The sequence below is a fragment of the Ochotona princeps genome, chromosome 11 (assembly GCF_030435755.1).
Source record: "Ochotona princeps isolate mOchPri1 chromosome 11, mOchPri1.hap1, whole genome shotgun sequence".
NCBI lineage: Eukaryota > Metazoa > Chordata > Mammalia > Lagomorpha > Ochotonidae > Ochotona > Ochotona princeps.
Genome location: NC_080842.1, coordinates 18,786,986 through 18,806,430, shown reverse-complemented (window position 1 = coordinate 18,806,430; position 19,445 = coordinate 18,786,986). Strand labels below are relative to the sequence as shown.

At 37.3% G+C, this 19,445-nt stretch overlaps 1 protein-coding gene across 2 annotated transcripts in view; it reads left to right on the top strand.

The window, feature by feature from the left end:
* Positions 1–19,445, top strand: part of MSR1 (macrophage scavenger receptor 1) — an 83,750-nt gene that overhangs the window by 59,607 nt on the left and 4,698 nt on the right. For both annotated transcript variants that reach the window (XM_058669866.1, XM_004597836.2), the window contains exon 9: positions 12,858–13,046. In XM_058669866.1, the coding sequence (XP_058525849.1) occupies positions 12,858–13,046 (189 nt within the window). The remainder of the gene's footprint in view (positions 1–12,857; positions 13,047–19,445) is intronic.

The window sequence follows — 19,445 nt, the reverse complement described above, 5'->3', positions numbered from 1 at the left end:
TATCCCCATTATATAGATCAGAAATTGATGCCTATGGTCACGTAAAAGAGAAGGAACACAAATCCAATACCTATGATTCCAATTAATTCCTATACAACTTTTATGGATTGTTTTATTTATATATTTTATAAGATTGTGTGTGTGAGAGAGGAAAGAAAAAGCAGTGATTTGTTGATTTCTCATGAGTAGATTGATTTCCAAAAGATGCCTAATAAATTGAAAATCTTAAGATAAAAATTTGTGTAGTAGGTCAAGTTCCAAAAAGAGTTTTTTGTTAATTTTTGTTTGTTTATGTTTCTACTTTCACAACTACTCCAGCTATTGCCTGCAGTTTGTCCCCCAGAAATGTGGTCTTCCTGTAATGCTTCCATCACCACCCATAGGAATTACTTATGTGCACCGGGGCAAAAGATCCTTGTTAGTGGTCTGTCTACCTCAATAATGGCTGGGTTTTAGCATTTTTCAGTATCCTTTGTTTGATGTCTTTCTTATTTTACTGTTTCTCTTTATTAACTCTACAATGTGGTTTTCTCAGTTGCATAAGCTACGAGTGAACAAAACACATTGTACTTGAGCAGTGATAGCTGTGCATAAATGCTGACTCTTGACAGTAGGGTGGCTAAGACTTTCTGTAATAAATTGTTACTAAATATGTACAGCATTTCATTAACACCTTAGATGCATTTCTGAATATGTCTTATCAAGTGAAACAGATTTAAATTGATAATGGATCCAGGGGTTAGTAGTTGTCCTGTTAAGTGCCTATCCCAGCTGACTCTCCCAGCCCAACTCTCCCCACAACCAATTAGAAGGAAAAAAAAAAAATCAATACACTTCCAGCCAGGTCTTTTGTACTAACAAAAACTGCAGTTCACTGGGTATGTGCAGAAATGCAGATGTACAAAGATCCAACACAGCTTCCCTTTCCTCTGCTAGCTCTGAGGACTGAATGGCCTTCGTTCTTTTTTGGCTTCCCAGTCTGCAGTAAGGGATTTAGCCTTCACATAAACACAATATCTTTTATATTGCTCAGATATAAGTGTTTCCCAAGGATAGGATCCCAGTTTGTTGTTTGAATCCTGCAGAATGGTAACCGGGGGAAACGTACAGGCCTTACAAAGTGAAGCTCCGCTTCCAATTCCCTGGAACAATGTGGGTAACTTGCTGGCACAAGACACGTCCAAGAAACGCATGCCCTCTCCCAGCTCCCGTTGTGGCTGTACCTGCAGACTGCCCCTTTCTTGAGATACTGCTGTCATTCCCACTCTGCCTTCCCTCAGGGCGGCTTCACATTCTGCTCAGTCCACTGCAGGATGGAATTCCAAGGCCTTGCTATTCTGGGGAGCTGTTGAAAGGAATGACGATGTGAGTTCTTTTTATAAAAATGACCCTAATTCCTAACAGGAGTTTGTGTCATTCTACCTTTCCATCTCTTAGGAATGCTGAGACGCAGACAAATCCCTTAACTGAAAACAGATATTCAGTTCTGGACACATTTTTATAAAAAATCCACATGGCATACTTGATTGGTTCCTTAAAATGTGATGATCTCTGGCTAGTGTGATGTCACCATCTTTGTAGAACTAGGATGCAGATGTTTCAGATTGAGATCGACTTTCTTTGTTGTCCTTTCAGTTCTTAAAGATGACCTAAAATTGAGGTATTCTCTTGCTTTTACAGTTATAAAAACATATTAGCTTTATTTCTTACCAATGTGCTATTTTCACATTAGATTGTCTTTTCATTAGGATGTTTCGTGATTAGATGAAATGATCAAGATAATACTATTTGAGAAGACGATACTTAATGACATTAATGATTAATAGGATGACCTAGGTACTCACTTGGATACTCCTTGTCAAATGAACACCACTGATATATGCAGTTCTTTAAAAATTTAACAGCAAAATGGAATTAGATACCTTTGGGTGGTCTTTTGGCTTTATGATTAATAAGCCTCTGGAGGTACTAGAACCTTGCATCAAAGTGACTAGGATTGAATCCTCCCTCTGCTTTCAATTCCAACTTCCTGCTAATGTGTGTCCTCTAAAGAGGCAGATTAGGGCAAATAGGTTAGTACTTGCCACTCAGGAGATGCCAACTGTGTTCTTGACTAACCCTAGCTGTGGTGGTTGATTTGAGAAGTGAACCAGCAGATGGCATATCTCTCTCTGTCGATGTCTGTGCCTTTCAAATAAATAGAAATAAATATATAGAATAGAAATATAAAACATAAAACAAATATTTTAATTCATGCATAGATTTTAAAAGAAATACTCATTTTACATGAACTCTGAAGACTTCTTTAAAAAGGGACTCCAAAAAATTTTGGTGATCAAATAAGATTATTTTGTAAAAATTTATTTTATTTTTTTTGAAAAGTCAGCTATACAGAGAGGAGGAGAGATAGAGAGGAAGATCTTCCATCCAATGATTCACTCCCCAAGCGGCCACAACAGCCGGAGATGCACCTATCCGATGCCAGGAGCCGGGGCCTCTTCCAGGTCTCCCATGAGGATACAGGGTCTCAAGGCTTTGGGCCGTTCGCTACTGCTTTTCCAGGCCACAGGCAGGGGGCTGGATGGGAAGCATGGTTTCCAGAATTAGAACTGGCACCCATATAGGATTCTGCTGCGTGCAAGGTGAAGACTGTAGCTACTAGGCTACCGTGCCAGACTCAAGATTATTTTAAATTACATGTTTTACACACTTTTTGAAATATTCTTGTATTTGTAAGAACCTTTTGAGTGGAATGTAACAAAAGCTTACTTATTCGTAGGATGGATTACATTATATAATTAACAAGTGTGGAAGATGATTTTTGCTTCAGGCATGGAATGATCTGGGAATTCAAATTAAGGATTTGACTCTCTCTCTGTTTCTCTTCATTTCTTACTTTCTCTTGAACGTATGTTCCAATAATCATCAGGTTGACCTGTGCAGGCTGTATTAACTGAGAAAGAAGGTCTCTTTCTTTTCTATAAAACAGTTTTTTTCTCTATGTTGATCATTGAATTTCCCCTGCCTAACAACCAGGTCTAGAGAAGGGTTTTAAACTGTCCAAACAAATGCTATAAGCACCCAATGGTGGTAAAACAGATTGTTCAAGTTGCACAACATAGAAAGATTAAGCCAACCTTTCTGAATTGTTAAAAATTATTTCTAGGCAAGAGTTCATAAGCAGTGAATCAGTCCTCCCACAATGTGAGGTTATATTATAAAAATTTAATAACCAGTGATATAAGGGTCTGGCAGAATGGCTCAACTGGCTAATCCTCCACCACCAGGTGCCAGGATCCCATATGGGCAATTATAAAACCGCCCCAGGGTTCATACTATAGTATTGATCTAGAGCTTGTTCTCAAGCTCTGGCAAACATTGGAGTAACCTCTGAAGTTTTTGCCATATGAATATGACGGGTTTGACATACAGAAATTGTGATATAGGTTTTTTTTGTTTTGTTTTGTTTTTTTGCTGCAGACTGATACACATGTGACTTCTGAAATGCCTCCTTGGCATTCTGAAACTCAAAGTAGCTCAAAGTCATTGAGAAACTGTCTTAATATAAGATACTGCCATCACTGATTTTCAATCAGTAGGCCAGAAGTATCGATTTTGGTATAGGGATCTGGATTTTGGTACAGAAATAATACAAATAGTATCTCTAATATGTGCAAAGAGGCAAAATGTTATTTCTCCAAGTTTATAAAGCAAGTGTGTAATACAGCTGGGGTGACAAACCTGTTTAAAGCTACCAATGAGGTCTACCAACTTGAAGTAAAAAACATCCTGTTTCATGATAGTGATTCTGCCTCTTGTTCTGTAAGTCAGAACCAGGGTCTTCCTATGAAATAAGTACCACAGCCCAACTACCAACTAGTATACATGTTGAAATATATCATTTATTTTTTATTTTTACTTTTACAGTTTTTATTGGAGAGGCAGATTTACAGAGAGAAGGAGAGACAGAGAGAAAGATCTTCTATCTGCTGGCTCTTCCCAAGTGGCCACAATGGCCAGAGCTGAGTTGATCCAAAGCCAGGAGCTTCTTCCTGGTCTCCCATACAGGTGCAGGGTCCTAAAGCTTTGGGCCATCCTCTACTGATTTTCCACAAGCAGGAAGATGGATGGAAAGTGGAGCAACTGAGGTGTGAAACCTACGCATATGTGATCCTAACACTTACAAGGGGAGGATTATCCATTGAGTCATTGTGCCAGGCCCCTAAATCTTTGCTTTTTAAATTTTGTTTAAAAAGAAAAGAAAAGAAAGAGAGAGAATGCACACTCTCATCCTATAGTTCTGCCCCAAATGTTCATACTGGCCAGTGCTAGGTGGGTGTTGCATTCAGTTAAGTGTTGCCTTGAATTATGTGAGCCATCCTGGATACCTCCCATGGTTTTTAGTAACACAAAGCCAGTCAGGAACTGCAAACAAGAACTGAAACCATACTGTGACTTAGGCTGTGGATGTCTTAAGCAGCGTCTGCTAGGCCAGTGCTTGCCCTGAGAATACCTGCTCTGTTATGATCCAGAGTACACCAGTATACATTTTTCTTGTTTTCTGAGAGAACACTTAGTGTGATGAGTCTAACATGGTCATGGCATAAGCAAAGCAAATGGAAGCAAGGTTTCCATGAGGAAAAAAAGAGCTTCTTGGATGAATTTTTGCAAGTTGAAGTTATCTCTCCTAACATACTTCTGGGCTCGGCCGCTAGACATGGACTGTGGTCTCTCGTGTCATGTGCAGACGTAATGAAGACGTTGGACGCTGTTGTCATCTACCAAGTAAGGCGGCCTAATTACAGTGGAAAAATTATGAGTTTAAACAAAATATCACACACAATGCCCAGGAGAAGGTAGATTTCCAGTTATCTTCAAAACAGTTATTTTAGAAAGCTGTTTTACTTCATAAAAATGTACTGAGTTGTCAACTCTCTGAGTAACTGGACAGATTAGTAAGCCAAACTTCAGACATATTTTTCCCCGAAGCCCATCCCTCAAATCTTCTTCATATTACGATTTCATAGACCAAGAATAAGTTTCAGAAGAAATTATAACTAACAAATCTATTATTGTGATTTATGGTGGTGTTCAACAGTTTAAAATGCATTCTCTCATTTACTGTCCCATCTATAATCTCACTTTCGTTACATCTGAAAACTCATTGGTAGATGCTGTTATTTTCATTTTATAAAGGGGCAGATGTAGGCTTATTGAAGTAAGGTCTTGTATTGAAATCTCAGCAGCTCAGAGGAAGAAGACTTACATGTTGTAGATGTGACTTTTGTGTTTAGAAATTAGAAAGAATATCAGTGCGCTTGATGTGGTTTTATGACAGGAATTTTTAAAAAGCCCTGGTCATTAACTTAATGTTAGACTTGGCTCTTTTTGTGTACCAGAGTTGTAAGTGAAGAACAAAAATTTAAATAACCCAGAAATAGGTAAATAAAATCCTCTGTATTATTTTTTCAGTTTCTTTTTGTAAAATAACTTTAAAATTAACTTTCCTAAAAATAAAATATTAAATAACAAGATTGCTCTAAAATGACATTGAATATTTCTACATATGAACACTACCCAGTTAAGACAATATGCCCCTTGATGTTTTTATTTAATTGATGGTCTTTAAATCCAGTAACAGATATAGTCTTGTAGCCCACAAATCTTTGAAAAGGACTTGCTCCAACAACCATATTATGATTTTGTCATATTTATTTTCTAGTTTTGTTCATTTTCTCCCAATACAACTTATTTTTGATCTGGTGGGGATATGCATAAATAATGATTTTTTTTAAATGCTAAGTCCTTCATCTTAAGTATTTACCCATTCTGTTAATAAGTTTATTATGAAGTATTATATGATAGTTAAATTAGAATGACACATCAAATATAGAAAACAATAGCTCTCTTTAATTTACAAACTTTCATACATGGAGTCATACAGTCTTACTCATAGTTTAGATTTGCATAATCTGAGTTTATCACAGTCTAACATGAGACATAAATTCCCAGTCTTTATTACAGTTATTCAGCAGTGGAAGCATGGATATGAAATAAGATCATGGATGAATTTTTTTTTTATCCAGTAATTTCCAGAGTAACCCAAATATCTCTTCTCCAACTATCGTGCAGTCTTCCAATATTCTAGATCTGTACTTTCTTAAAATATTGAAAGAAAATAGTGCACAAACTGTATGTTCTAATGTAACCTCTTATCCAACATTTTGGTGAAAATTCAAAAAACTTTTATTCAGTTATATTTTACCCAAATCTGTAACTTTATGGTTGTGAGTTCTAACACTTTGCAGTGTTTTTAAAATTTCATGCCTACATGAACCATTGGAACCTGACATTATCTGGAAGTAGGGTGTGTGTGGATCAGCTTAAGTTGAAACCTTCGCTGTTCGGTTGACTGAAATCCAGCATAGAAAGACTGAGAGGCACGAGCCAGCGGATCACAGTGGCTCCAACAGAGATCGGTGTACGAAACAAGGAATGCTGGGACTCACCAGATGCCATTCAAAGCTAGGAAAGGCAAGAAGATCCCTCTGGAGCCTGCACAGGTGATGGCTCTCTTAATACCTGGACTTCCAAGTTCTAGCCTGCAGAATTGTGAGGGGACAAATGACTGCTTTGAGCTGCATAATCTGTGATCATTTGTCGCAAAAGCTTTGAGACACTGATGCTCAGACGTGTCTTTGGCTGCTACCATCTTTCTAGACCACCTCATTCATCAGTGAGCATCACACCTCCCCTTTCATCGGAGGAAGTCCCCTGGTCTTGCTGAGGAATCAGAGTTTTACTGAAGATGTAGGCATAATAGGAAGATAGAAGTGGGAGAATCTACATGCTGAAGTTGAACCTCAGATTCTACTGTCTCCGAGTGTTTCCACTAAATTTAGATGCCAGAGTTTCCTCACTGAACCCTCATCAGGTGTCAGCCATCACAACTGTAATTTTACTGTTGTAAAAGATACAAGCACTTTTCTCTGTTGAAGTCCTCTTTGTTTATATTGTATTCTTATTTTTTGGCCCAAGATTTCAAAACATTTTTCCCTCGCCTGAGTTTCTGTATAATACTTCAGATCTGTTACATTGTTCTACAGATAAATTTCTTGTTATTTATTTATTTGAAAGGTAAATTGGAGTTGGGGAAACAGAGATACAGAAAGATCTCTGATAAACTGGATTACTCTCCAAATACCTTCAGTATCCAGTGGTAGGTCAGACCAGATCCAAGATAATTGAATCTATCAGATCTCACTTGTGTGGCAGGGATCCAGTGCCTGTACTTACACCTGCTGCCTCCTGGGGTCTGCATCCTCTGTTCTTAAGAAAACAGAGTTAGATGTAGAGCCAGGACTCCCATCTGAGAATTTCTGTATGGGATGCAGGCCTCCCAAGTAGCAACATTTTAATTGCTAGTCCAGGCATCCACAGAGTCCATCTTGAGTTCTTTCATTGTGCTTAGTAGTGGTAATGGATACAAAGTAGTCACCTTAGTCCCCATCTTCCCAGACTTCTTTTTTTCAAATTAAAATTTTGTTTATCTATTAGAGGTAAGTACATTCTTAAAGATCCATCTTTTTTATCCCCTTAACTTTAAGAGACTTAACTTTTAAAATATTCTCATAATTTATTTAGGACTAGGAATATGACTCCTATCACTAGTACTGGGAATATGTTATTTTCTTCTTTAAATAAATTATATTTTAAACATGAAGTTGTGCATCATTTAACAGGAAGGATATATTCTTAGAAATGGGTAATTTTGTCATTGTTTAAACATCTTAGTGTACTTGCAGAAATCGACATGACAAACCCTACAGTAATCCTACATTGTGTAGTATAAGTGATTGCTCCTAAGCTGCGCACCTGTGCAGCATGTTACTATACTCAATTTTATGAGCAGTTCTCATATAGCAAGGAACATTAGTATATACAAACATAGCTAAAAACAAAAGGGATAGTAATAATAAGTTTTAGGAATTTTTCAGCTCCATTCTGAGATTTTTGAGATCACTGTGGACAATAATTGAAACATTATGTGGCACTTCAGTATAAAGAAAAGAAGACAGGACATTTACAGTAAATGTCCAGTAGATAGTCATAAGAAACTCCCTAGATTTCCAAGATACTATCGTTTACCATACTGGCTATAGTTATTTGTTTTTTAAAGAAATACAATGTTCTGGGTACAGTTGAATCTACAGGTATGCCCTTTCTTTCTTGCTTCCCAGTTGAAAGCCTTTATCCTAGAGTTTATATGGTTCTTTCCATGACATTTTTCCATTTTTACAATATGTATTTGTGTGTGTTGCCTAGACACCAGCTGGTGCTATTTTTGTGGTGGTTGTTAGTTTGTCAATGGCATTATATTACACTCTCATTTGAAATTTGTTCTCATACTTCAGTGTTTTTTTCTCAGATTTCAGTTTTATGAGTGAATTTCAGCTGTGTGTCATAGAAATTTTCAAGCAGTAAAGGTGTTAGAAATTACGTAATCCACTATTTATTTTAACTTAATTAAAATGATAAAATTGCAGAAAATAGGAGGAGATTCTAATTTTATGCCATTATTAGGCATACATGCATTTTATGGCAATTTTTTTTCTACCATTTCTGGAAGTTTCCTTTTTAGAATTGTAGCTATTTTTTTTACATAGTTATAAATTTTTATCTCAAATATGATAATGCTGTTTTATCACACACACACACTCAGTTTCTATATGATGATTTTGACAGTTATCTTTAGTACTTGTAATGCTATCTACCAAATACAACACTATAATTGATTTAGCTTTTACACTGTTCTTACATATCTTATTTCTGTTTTACCTCTATCCTTACAATTAGAAATTAAAAAGAAAACAACAATAAACACTGAATTTGATAACATTTACTATACTTGGAATTACTTTCTCTGATTATGGAATTATACAGATTTTAGAAAGCATAAAGAACCTATCAGTTGTATACATTCCTCAAGAACTAGGAAGTAAGAGGTTGTCTGTAGTCAACCTAAGATGCCAGGGTAGAGTTATGTCAGATAATCTAACCTGATTGCAGGTATTAATGTATACAAAGGAAAATGTATTAGCGAAAGACAGTTCCACAACAAACGCTCACTGTCATGTGTGATGGTAAATCCGTGAATTAGTGAAACTGAAAGATCATTGGTTATGATCCATATTCTCAGGTAGGAAAATGTGGCATTGTCCAATATACTCCGATGTTCTACTTTTTGAGAAAATTCTGTTTCTCACTGCAAGTTGACTTTTGATTGTAAAGCAGTTTTTGAAAAATTTGAGGTATTGGGTGTGAGAGACAGGCAGAGAGGGGAAAAATGCATGTGTCTACTGGCTGACTCCCCTGAAGGTCCCTGTGACTGCAGCTGTGCGGGGGCTGACTGGGCAATCCAGGCTTCCCACATGGACATCAAGAACCAAACTAGTTGAGCCATCAGTGTGTTCTGCCAGGGTCTGACTTGCATGGAAGCTGGAGTCAGCTGCCTTAGCTTGGTATCAAACCTGGGTACTCAATAGCAGATGCAGTTTGTGTTAGCCACTGGGTTAAATGTTCATTCCTGTCCCCCGAACTTTTTACTTTCGTTGTACTCTACAGTCACAGATAAGAATATAGAGCTAGACCTATGGCATAACTGATCTTGAGTGAATATGTCAAAGGTTTAAAGTATTTTCTAGAATAAACTTAAGGTTTTTCTTGGCTCAAAAATCTTCCACAGGGATGTTTCACTGTACCCTCATTCCAGAAAGTCTACATTGGTGAAGGAGGCTTTGCCTCTATGTTCAGGTTGTTTAATCTACAGATACACATCTAACTCAAGCCAGGCCAGGGGAAGACTTTCCTGGACGTGTAAAGCTTTCACTCAGAAAATGGTGGAGAAATAGAAAACTAGGGCCTGTTAGCAGAAATATTCTAGCATATGTGCTGAAGAACAAAGATACTTAACAACAACAATAAGAGTGAAGCAACCTGGGAGGATACTCAGTAAATTCACATCTTGGTCAAGGTTATCCTAATATTATCCTTGGGTTTATTAGAACATCCAATGATCTTGAAAATGTATTTTGTTTACATTTTGGGCTACACTGCCTTGGTTACTGTTTCAATACCAGTTTAAAAGTAATCATTGACATAGACACATTGTGTAGTCATATAGCCAATTCCTATTCTGTGTTTACTTGATTTGTATCTGGAAAAAGTCTAAATGAATGAAGTTAAGAGGAGAATTAAGGCACTCATTCAGAAATAGATTTATAACTTATTCTCTTCTGAAACTTTCAGCTCCAGGAGAAAAGTTTCCAAATATACCTACTAAACACGTAGTTTGATGCAAAATAAGACATTATCAGTGTCCATATAATGATGAGTTAGCTAGATTCGACAAAAATCCAGTCTTTAGTGTTCCAGAGAAGATGCTGTGATTGATGGTGATGACAAAACAGAGCAGTCACATGGGAGGTGATACTTAGTCTGAATAAATTTGTTCACCTTGTCTTCTCTGTGAGTTCAGAGACAGTCAGTGGTCAGTATGGTGGGTCCATCTGTCAATACCAACTTATAATCATCAAGTATTTTAGGTGATTGGTATCCATGAGCTCATCAAAACATTTGATCCTGGCGAGTCTGAATACAGAAATTTACTCTCACTCAGAGTACAATGAACATAGAGAATCAGGAAGAAATGTATGATGGCCAACTGTTTAAATACATGACAAAAGGATTGCATGCCTCCTTGTTTAAACAAGGACGCAATGTTTTTGGGTAGTAGTCCACAACATGTTTCTTGGCTTAGAGCATGTGCCTGACTTAGAAACTTGTTAAAAGTATGAACTACTGGACTCTGTTCCAGACCTGGTGGATCAAATGTAGGTCTAGTAATCTGTGGTTCTGCTTCATACCAAAGTAAGAGAAACAGCCAGACAGACATCATGAGTGACCTATTGGGAGGAACAGGAGTAAAGAATGAACAGTGAAGATGCTTACACATGCTTGTTTGGCAAGGAGAAAATTCAGCTTATTTAATCAAATGTTTCAACGTACCTGATGTTTTTCCCCATTTTTTATTCATAACAAAAATATGAGGCTTGGATACTTAGAACTTTCATGAAAATTTTAGCAGGACACAATATGTTAAATACAGTATTTTTAGATTTATACATGCCATTATTGCTTTTATTCTTTTGCATTTTCTTCAACAGTTATAGTAAATGGGTCATTCAGGTGTTTCACTCAGCATTGAATGACCCATTTACTATAACTTCTGGAAAATTCTTCTGGAATTTTCTTCAATTCTGCTTGCTTTTGTGTTCTTCGAATTTGTTTTTAAAAAAAACATATTTAGCTTGAAATGTATTTATTAATTGGCTCTAAAATTGTTGGAAAATATTGTTAGCTTGCATTTGTTATGTAGGCACTGCGGCTTCCACTTTCCCCTCCCCCACTGTTCTCCTCTCCAGTCTTTCACTGGGTGCCTTCAGTGCCCCCAGAAGTCCATCATACTACCATTGGGGTGTCTCCCAACAACGTAGGGCTTATCTGTTGTTCACTGTGAGAACATCCTTGTCTTGCAGGTACAGGGATGTACTCCTCTCTGTTTCTGCCTATAGACGTATTTATTCCTGCTGCACTTCCGTTATACCTCCCCTTACGTACAGTCCCCCTCTTTTTTTAAGATTTATTTATTTTTATTGCAAAGGCAGATATACAGAGAGGAGGAAAGACAGAGAGGAAGATCTTCCGTCCAATAATTCACTCCCCAAGTGACCGCAACGGCCGGTGCTGTGCTGATTCAAAGTCAGGAGCCAGGAACTTACTCCTGGTCTCCCACACGGGTGCAGGGTCCCAAAGCTTTGGGCTGTCCTCAACTGCTTTCCCAGGCCACAAGCAGGGAGCTGGATGGGAAGTGGACCTGCTGGGATTAGAACCAGCACCCATATGGGATCCTGGCGCATTCAAGGTGAGGACTTTAGCCACTAGGCCACCACGCCGGACCCTACAGTCCCTCTCTTAAGAAATTTTCTATCTCTGCCTTTTATTCTGTTTTTCAACTAAGTGATTTTGAAAATAAATGCTTTCTAGAATAATGTGGTCTTTTAAAAGAACTTTGACACCTCTAGTGATTGTTATTATAGCATTAATAGATTACTGCTACTTATCTGTTTACATTTAAAATGTACATGTTGAGTTTTAAAGAGACAACCATTGCGTTTATGTATGATGTATTTATGTAAACCTCTGTCACATGATTAAGATACATAAAAAGTTTGATTAGACATTATCAACAAAATTGTTTTTACTAATTTTAAAAAACTCTTAGAATATTTTTATTTTTTATTTCATTATGGGGGCTCAAAAGATCTTCTTTATTTATGAATTAATATTGTAACTACAGTCACCATGTTTCCTCTGGTAAAAGATGAGTTTTTCCCTTTTCCTGTTTAGGTTAATATAAAACATCTGCTTGTTGTCCAACACGGTTGAAAGTCACTGTCAGTGGGTCATTTAACTTCGCTATGTATAATTCTAAAAACTGTTAAAATCTATATCACAATGATGAACATATAGTTGTTGAATTTTTCAAAGCTATAGCAATGTAATCTTTACAGTTCTCATGCATGCTTACGTAACAGAATGGATTTTGCTATTCACCTTTCACAAATGCAACCTTTGCAGTTAAACTCTTCACCAGTAGGTGGTGCTAGAAAGTTTAATATTTATTCCAATAGTTGAACTTGTTGGGGAAATGTGCAATAAAATGTCTTTTTGAAAAAAAAAAGTTTTTTCAGGTAACATGTAATAATTAACCCCATTTTTTGTTTCTTTATTTAAAGCTCCAAATAAGACAGTTCGGCTGATTGGTGGCAACGGCCCTCATGAGGGGAGAGTGGAGATTTTACACAATGGCCAATGGGGTACAATTTGTGATGATCACTGGGAATTGCGTGCTGCAAATGTTGTCTGCAGGAGTTTGGGATACCCAGGAGTTAAAAGTGTGCACAAGGAATCTTATTTTGGACGAGGTAATTTGAAGAATACAAACACACACACACACACATATTTGTAATGAAATTCAGGCATTCTCTAATGATACAGAATTACTACGTAAAGGCAGGAACAGAGCATAGAAAGAATTCTCTAAGTATCTTGTGAAATTTTGCTTTATTTTTAATTTATTTAAAGCTAACAGAAATGCATACTTTTTGAGGTAAGTATGGATGTTTTCATTACATGTGCTCATTAGGTAATGTCTAGTCAGGCCAAATATCTTTTTCCTTTCAAGCAACTAACATTCGTTTATATATGTAGTAATATGTATACTCTACTTTTTAAAGTAGTAAGTTCATGTTATATATCTTCCTCATTTCTAGTTTACTGTTCAAGCAGCCAGTTCCAATCTCTCTCCAGTTTCTGGAACCACATTTTTTTCCCCTAAGATTTATATTTGAAGGCTTCACATGTGAGTGAGATCAAATGATATTTATCTTGGGGGCATGGCTCATTTCAGCAAAGGTAATGATCTCCAGTTCCATCCACGCTGTTGCAAATAACAAGATATTCGCTCCTTTTTATGGCTGAGGAGTACTCTTTTGAGTATATGTACCACATTTTCATTATCCTTTCATTGATAGAGGGACACTTTGTTTCCATTTTCTGGCTGTTGTGAATGGTGAGATAGTAAACATGGCAGTGCAGATAGGTTTTCTATAGCGGGATTTCAAGTGATATTACAGGGTCATATGCTAGCTCTGGTTTTAGTTTTTGAGGAACTGTAATAGTATTTCCCATAATGGTTGTACTAGTTGACAACAGCACCAACTATGTGTGAAGGTTCTCTCTTCCTCATCTTTCGATTTGCCCTACGATGATAACACATCATACTGCAGTGAGTTGCTATCTCATTGTGATTTTGATTTGTATTCTCTGATTGAGTAGTGATGTTGATAAGTTGGACATTTTGGCCATTTGTATATCTTTCTTTGAGAAATGCTTGTTGATTTTAAAGGCTGAGACAAAAGTGAGCGAGCTGAAGATATGCCATCTGTTGGTTGAGTTCCCAAATACCCACAACAGCTGGGGATTGGCCAGACTAAGCCAGAAACCATGAAATGAATCCATGAGTGAGAGGGAGCCAATTACTTGAGCTATCATATGCTGCCTCCCAGAATGTTTTAGCAGGAAGTGAGGATTAGGAATGAACCTAGGACTGGAATCCAGGCATTTTATTTTCTTATATTTTTAAACATTTATTTTTATTTACTTCAAAGGCAGAATTACAGAGAAAGAGGCAGCATGGTGTTGGTGAAGGGAAGAGATCTTTCATTCACTGTTAATTCCCTAAAAGGCCACAGCAGCCAGAGCTGGGCAAGTCTGCATTTTGGATCACTGGTTCATCTTCCAAGTGTCTCACATGGGTGTAGCAGGCCACGCATTTCGACCACTTTCTCAGGTGCATTAGCAGAGAGCTGTTTAGAAGTGGAATAGTTGAGATACAAACTTGCAATGCAGGTGGCGACCTAACAACTACGCCATAACGTCAGCCTTATGGGATCACACAAAATAATGTGAGATGTGGTCACATGACATCCTAATCACTATGGCGATACTTGCACCTTCATGACGTGTTGAATACCTAGTATGGATTGATTTTAAAATGTTGCATAAAAATAAACTTGTATTTGGAGTATTTGTTCATGAACTTATTATTTTTTTAACCTGTTCACTTCTGAGAGAAAGCAGGCTGGAATGGCCATATATGGGTTGGTTCATTATTCAAATGGCCTCAAGGGCCAGTGAGGGGTTGAAGCCAGGAGCTGGGCAGTCAGTCCAAGTCTCTCATGGGGGTATCAGGGAATTTACAATTTATATAAGTAGCCTACTCCTGCCTTTCAGGGCTTCTATTAGCAGGAACTTCCAATTGGGAACCAAATGTTGGTTTTAAGCTCAGGCACTCAAATATGGCATGTGAGCATCCCAGTTGGAGGGCTTATCCAAGCTGAATGAAAACCCCATCCCAGCATGACATTTTATAAATGATACTGTTTAAGCTTATTAATTTTATAAGCTTTATGGATACATATGGGAGCACTGGAAAAATGGAGAGGTAATTATATGTAAAATTGTAGGATTAAATATAAGAATTTAAGACAGTTATATCTATAGCGCTCAAATAGGGCAGTATGTCAAATCATCGATCAGAAAGCTAGGACAAGAAAGATTTCTTTTTTTTGCTTTAGATTTATTCTGTAACCTCCTTGAAATTTAATTTCATGTGTATAAATGAATAATCCTGGAAAAGCATGAAAGATATGAGCTCCACTGTGTGTCACTGTGTGTTAGGCACCATTCACTTCCTGAAAGGATCACAATGGCCGGTGAAGTATTTTTCTCCCTCATCTTACACATGAGGAAGCCAAGGCTTGGGGTCAGCAGTGGCTGCCCAATGTTCCACAGCTGGAATTCAAATCTAAGTAAGATTACTTCGTATGGGAAATTTAATCTGTTTAGCACTGCTCCATGTTGATTCCCAATAATACCATGATCGCTGGTCAGTTTCTTATACTTCTCTTAAGAATAGGCTTCTCATTATCCACACTGGATGGCTGGTAGGTTATCCTATAATGCTGTCTACATTAGAAAACTGTAATCATGAAATGTTTGTATTGCTGTCAGTTTCCCTTTTAAAGAACGCAGCGAACTGACACATCTAGATTCAACGAAGTTTCTAGCTACATCTGCAACAAACGCTGAGAGATATAAATATTGCTTATGACTCAGAAATTGTAGCAAGTAAACACAAAATTAAGAATTCTGTGCAAAACTAATCTTGGGCTCTATCAACAATAAGTAGTCACTAAAGGAGTTATTAAAATACATTAAGTAGAGAAACCCTATGAATTCAAGCCTTAAACCAGTTGGCTTTATGATTGATGGTTTCTATCACTATTATATATATTACAGATAATATGTGATAATACATAATATTCAATTTAACATAGACTATATTCTGTCTGTATCACTTTTTAGTGATTCATGTTCAATATTAGTAAGAAGTCAGCTTTCATCAAATCTTTCTGTCAACTGTTTTGTCATCATTGTTCACATTTTTGGTAGACTATAAGAGCCCTGAAGAGAACGTTGATACCCTAAACACGGTGTTTTCATTCAGCATTGACACTTGTGGACTCTGCTGTGTAACAACATATAATATCAGTGCATAGATCAACGGCACTACAAATGAGAGAATTTACTGGCTAAGTAGACTGGAAAAGCTAGTATGATAGATTTCATAATTAAGATATGGACTGATTCCAAATGTCAAACAACTTGTGATTGGGTAAAGAAAATGTTCATCTTGAAACACTACACAGTCACAAAAAGAAATGAAATCCCATCTAATCCAATAACATGGCTACAACTAGGAACCATTATACTTAGAGAAAAAAGCCAGTCTTATAAATATCATATATTTTCTGTGATATGTAGCAGCTAATACAGAACACCCGAAAAAGATTGTCAGAATGAAATGGACACTTTGGGATATGATGGCCATTCTTATTCCTTGTTTATAATCCAGCTTAAATATGATCCTGTGGTCTTTGTACTTTTTAGTTGTTGAAGAATATGATTAGTGGTAAATTAACTGTGAATACAGAGTAGATTAAAATAATGTTTTTGAAAATACTGTTGAAGAGAGGGAAGGTAGGGAAGAGTATTGGGAAGGCGAGTGAGGGGAATGTGCTTGTCTTCTTCATAGTACACATATGGAGCTCAGATAATCTGTTATTTTTCTATCACTAAAAATGTAAAAGGATTTCTTTAACATCTAAAAGATATTTAGTGATAATATCTATACTATATTAGATGACAACTACATGTCAGACATGGTGCTAAATACCGGAGGAATATTGGTAATAGGTCAAAATTGTATCTCTGTTTTCATATCATGTTTAAAAGATGGACTGAAGCAGGAGCCACAGGGCCTAAAGTATTTTTAGACGGGAAAAATCGTTTAGTGTCATGAAGAGACTAGATGTAAGATCATAGAATGGTATGCGAAGTTGCTGTACCCAGGTAAACCCTGGGCACCTGTCTCTAATGTTTCCCCTACAAGTCTGACGCCAAGAACCAAAGCACATGGAATGTGTAATTTGCCACAACCAAATACATCCGTGCAGTCTTTTTTCCATTCTACCACACCACCAGAATTTTCCCCAGGTTGCCAAACGAGAGCTTAAAATCTTTCTTATACCTATGAAATTTAACCCCAGCATGAAATTTTCTCAAACGTGATAAGATAGAATTTTTTTCCAGAAAAGAAAAATAAGGAAAAAAAATCCTCCAACTCTTGGTCACGAGAGAATCAAATGATGGAGTGAGTCATTTAGCAACACTCAGCTGCCATTCAGTTTCCACAAGGTTGTATGAGGAGAGAATCCGTCTCTCTGATAATGAGAGTCTACAGGAGGAAAGGTTATTTGCTTCAAATAGAAAATTGTGTGAGCCATTTCAAGCAATTGTTAAAATCTATGAGATAAACAATTGTAGTTCCAGAAGAGGATGTGTAATTCTCAGCCATGGTGTCTTACCTGGAAAATGATTAAGAACAAATCAATTTTTGAAATAGCAGTATGTGAATGACTTGTATTTCCAGCATGTATCTTTTTTTTTAAAAAGATTTATTTTATTTTTATTGGAAAGTCAGAAATACAGAGAGGAGAAGAGACAGAGAGGAAGATCTTCTGTCTGTTGATTTACTACGCAAGTGGCTACAGTGTCCAAAGCTGTGCAGATCTGAAGCTAGGAGCCAGGAGCCAGGAGCCAGGAGACTCTTCTGGGTCTCCCACGTGGGTACAGGGTCCCAAGATTTTGGGCCATCCTTGACTGCTTTCCCAGGCCACAGGCAGGGAGCTGGATGGAAAGTGGAGCTGCCAGGATTAGAGCCAGCACTTTTATGTGATCCCAGTGCATGCAAGATGAGGACTTTAGCTGCTAGGCTATTGCATCAGGCCCCCAGCATGTATCTTTACAGATAAAAAAAAATACAGAGCTTGCCAAATGCTCAATTCACATAATTTAATCAATATGAGCTAGTTTCCTAAAAAAAAAAAAATCCCAACTTATCGTAAATCAAAGCGAACTTTTTTTACAGCTGCGTTTAGCAGCTTGTTTCTTGAACATGCCTACAGAACGGTTTTTAAACCTTTTAGTCTTGAGGTGAATCTTCCACTTATTACAAAGATAAATCCAAATTTGGAGCTATGATAGTACTGCATGTACTTTAATTTAGGGAAAGTAACAACTTACAGCAAGTTTCACTTGTGGTTCCAAAGTGAAGATTCCCACAGCCAAACTTCATTCTTCTCAGAACATGAAGACTTGCCATGAACTTAACATGTATATTTTTCCAAACTTCCAAAAGCACACAACTGGAGATAGCTGCCTTAAGACTGCGTGAGCCTTAGGGCCGGTCTACCTACCAGAACACTTTGTTTTCCTCAAAAGCCTTTATTCGTTTCTGTTTCACGTCTAGGAATATCTGGTATAAAGCAGCAGTAAGAAGGAAAGGAAGTGGTTCAAGATAAGGGCAAGAAAATATGTTCTTCTAAAGAAGCAGTAAAAATGCAGAGTTTATGTGATTGCTGACATGGCTGTATAGTGACAAGCCTCAAGTTCTCTTGGCATAGCTAAGAGCTCTTTGGTGAGGCTGTGTGTCCATGGTGATTGGTGATACCACATGTGTCTCAGAGTTTTACTATTACAAATAAAGTTTTCCAGGATTTGACTTCCTTTTCACATTTTCAAACACCCTGTGAGGCAGATGGGAAAGAGCAGGCTTCCTGTTCTAAGTCTCCCTGTGACAAAGGAGATTTGGGTTGAAACCTTAACTCAGAGTTTCAATTGCCTTTCTGATAAAATGCGAGTAATGCCAAGCCAGCAGGTTTGTTATGCCTGAGTGAGTCATCGTATTCAACGTGCCTACCAAGCGTGACTCATGGTACTGCTGGACTCCGAAGGACATCCCTGCTGGCAGAAATGCACACTGTATAATGAACATGTTTGCCGTTCTCTTTTAAAAAGAGAAAAGCCAGATCAGTGTTACATTGCTGATGTTCTAAGGGTCGAAACATTCAGTGTGGCTTTCCGTCGTACAAAGCTGTGCCCGGAGAAGCGCGTGCTGCAGGAGCTCTCACAGTCACGTGGCTCCATGCCTGGCTTGTTTCAGATCTCCATCTACAGAAGACTGATTAAGCAATTTATTGATGGATTGATCAATAAATTTTACAAACCAAGCACAATGGTCTCGGTGACAGAAACAATAGAAACAGGATGATTTATTTTGAAGAAAAAATAAAATTCTAAATACATTCTATCCTCTGCTTCATTGGACTCTGTGTTTTAAGAGTCAGGTTTACATTGTA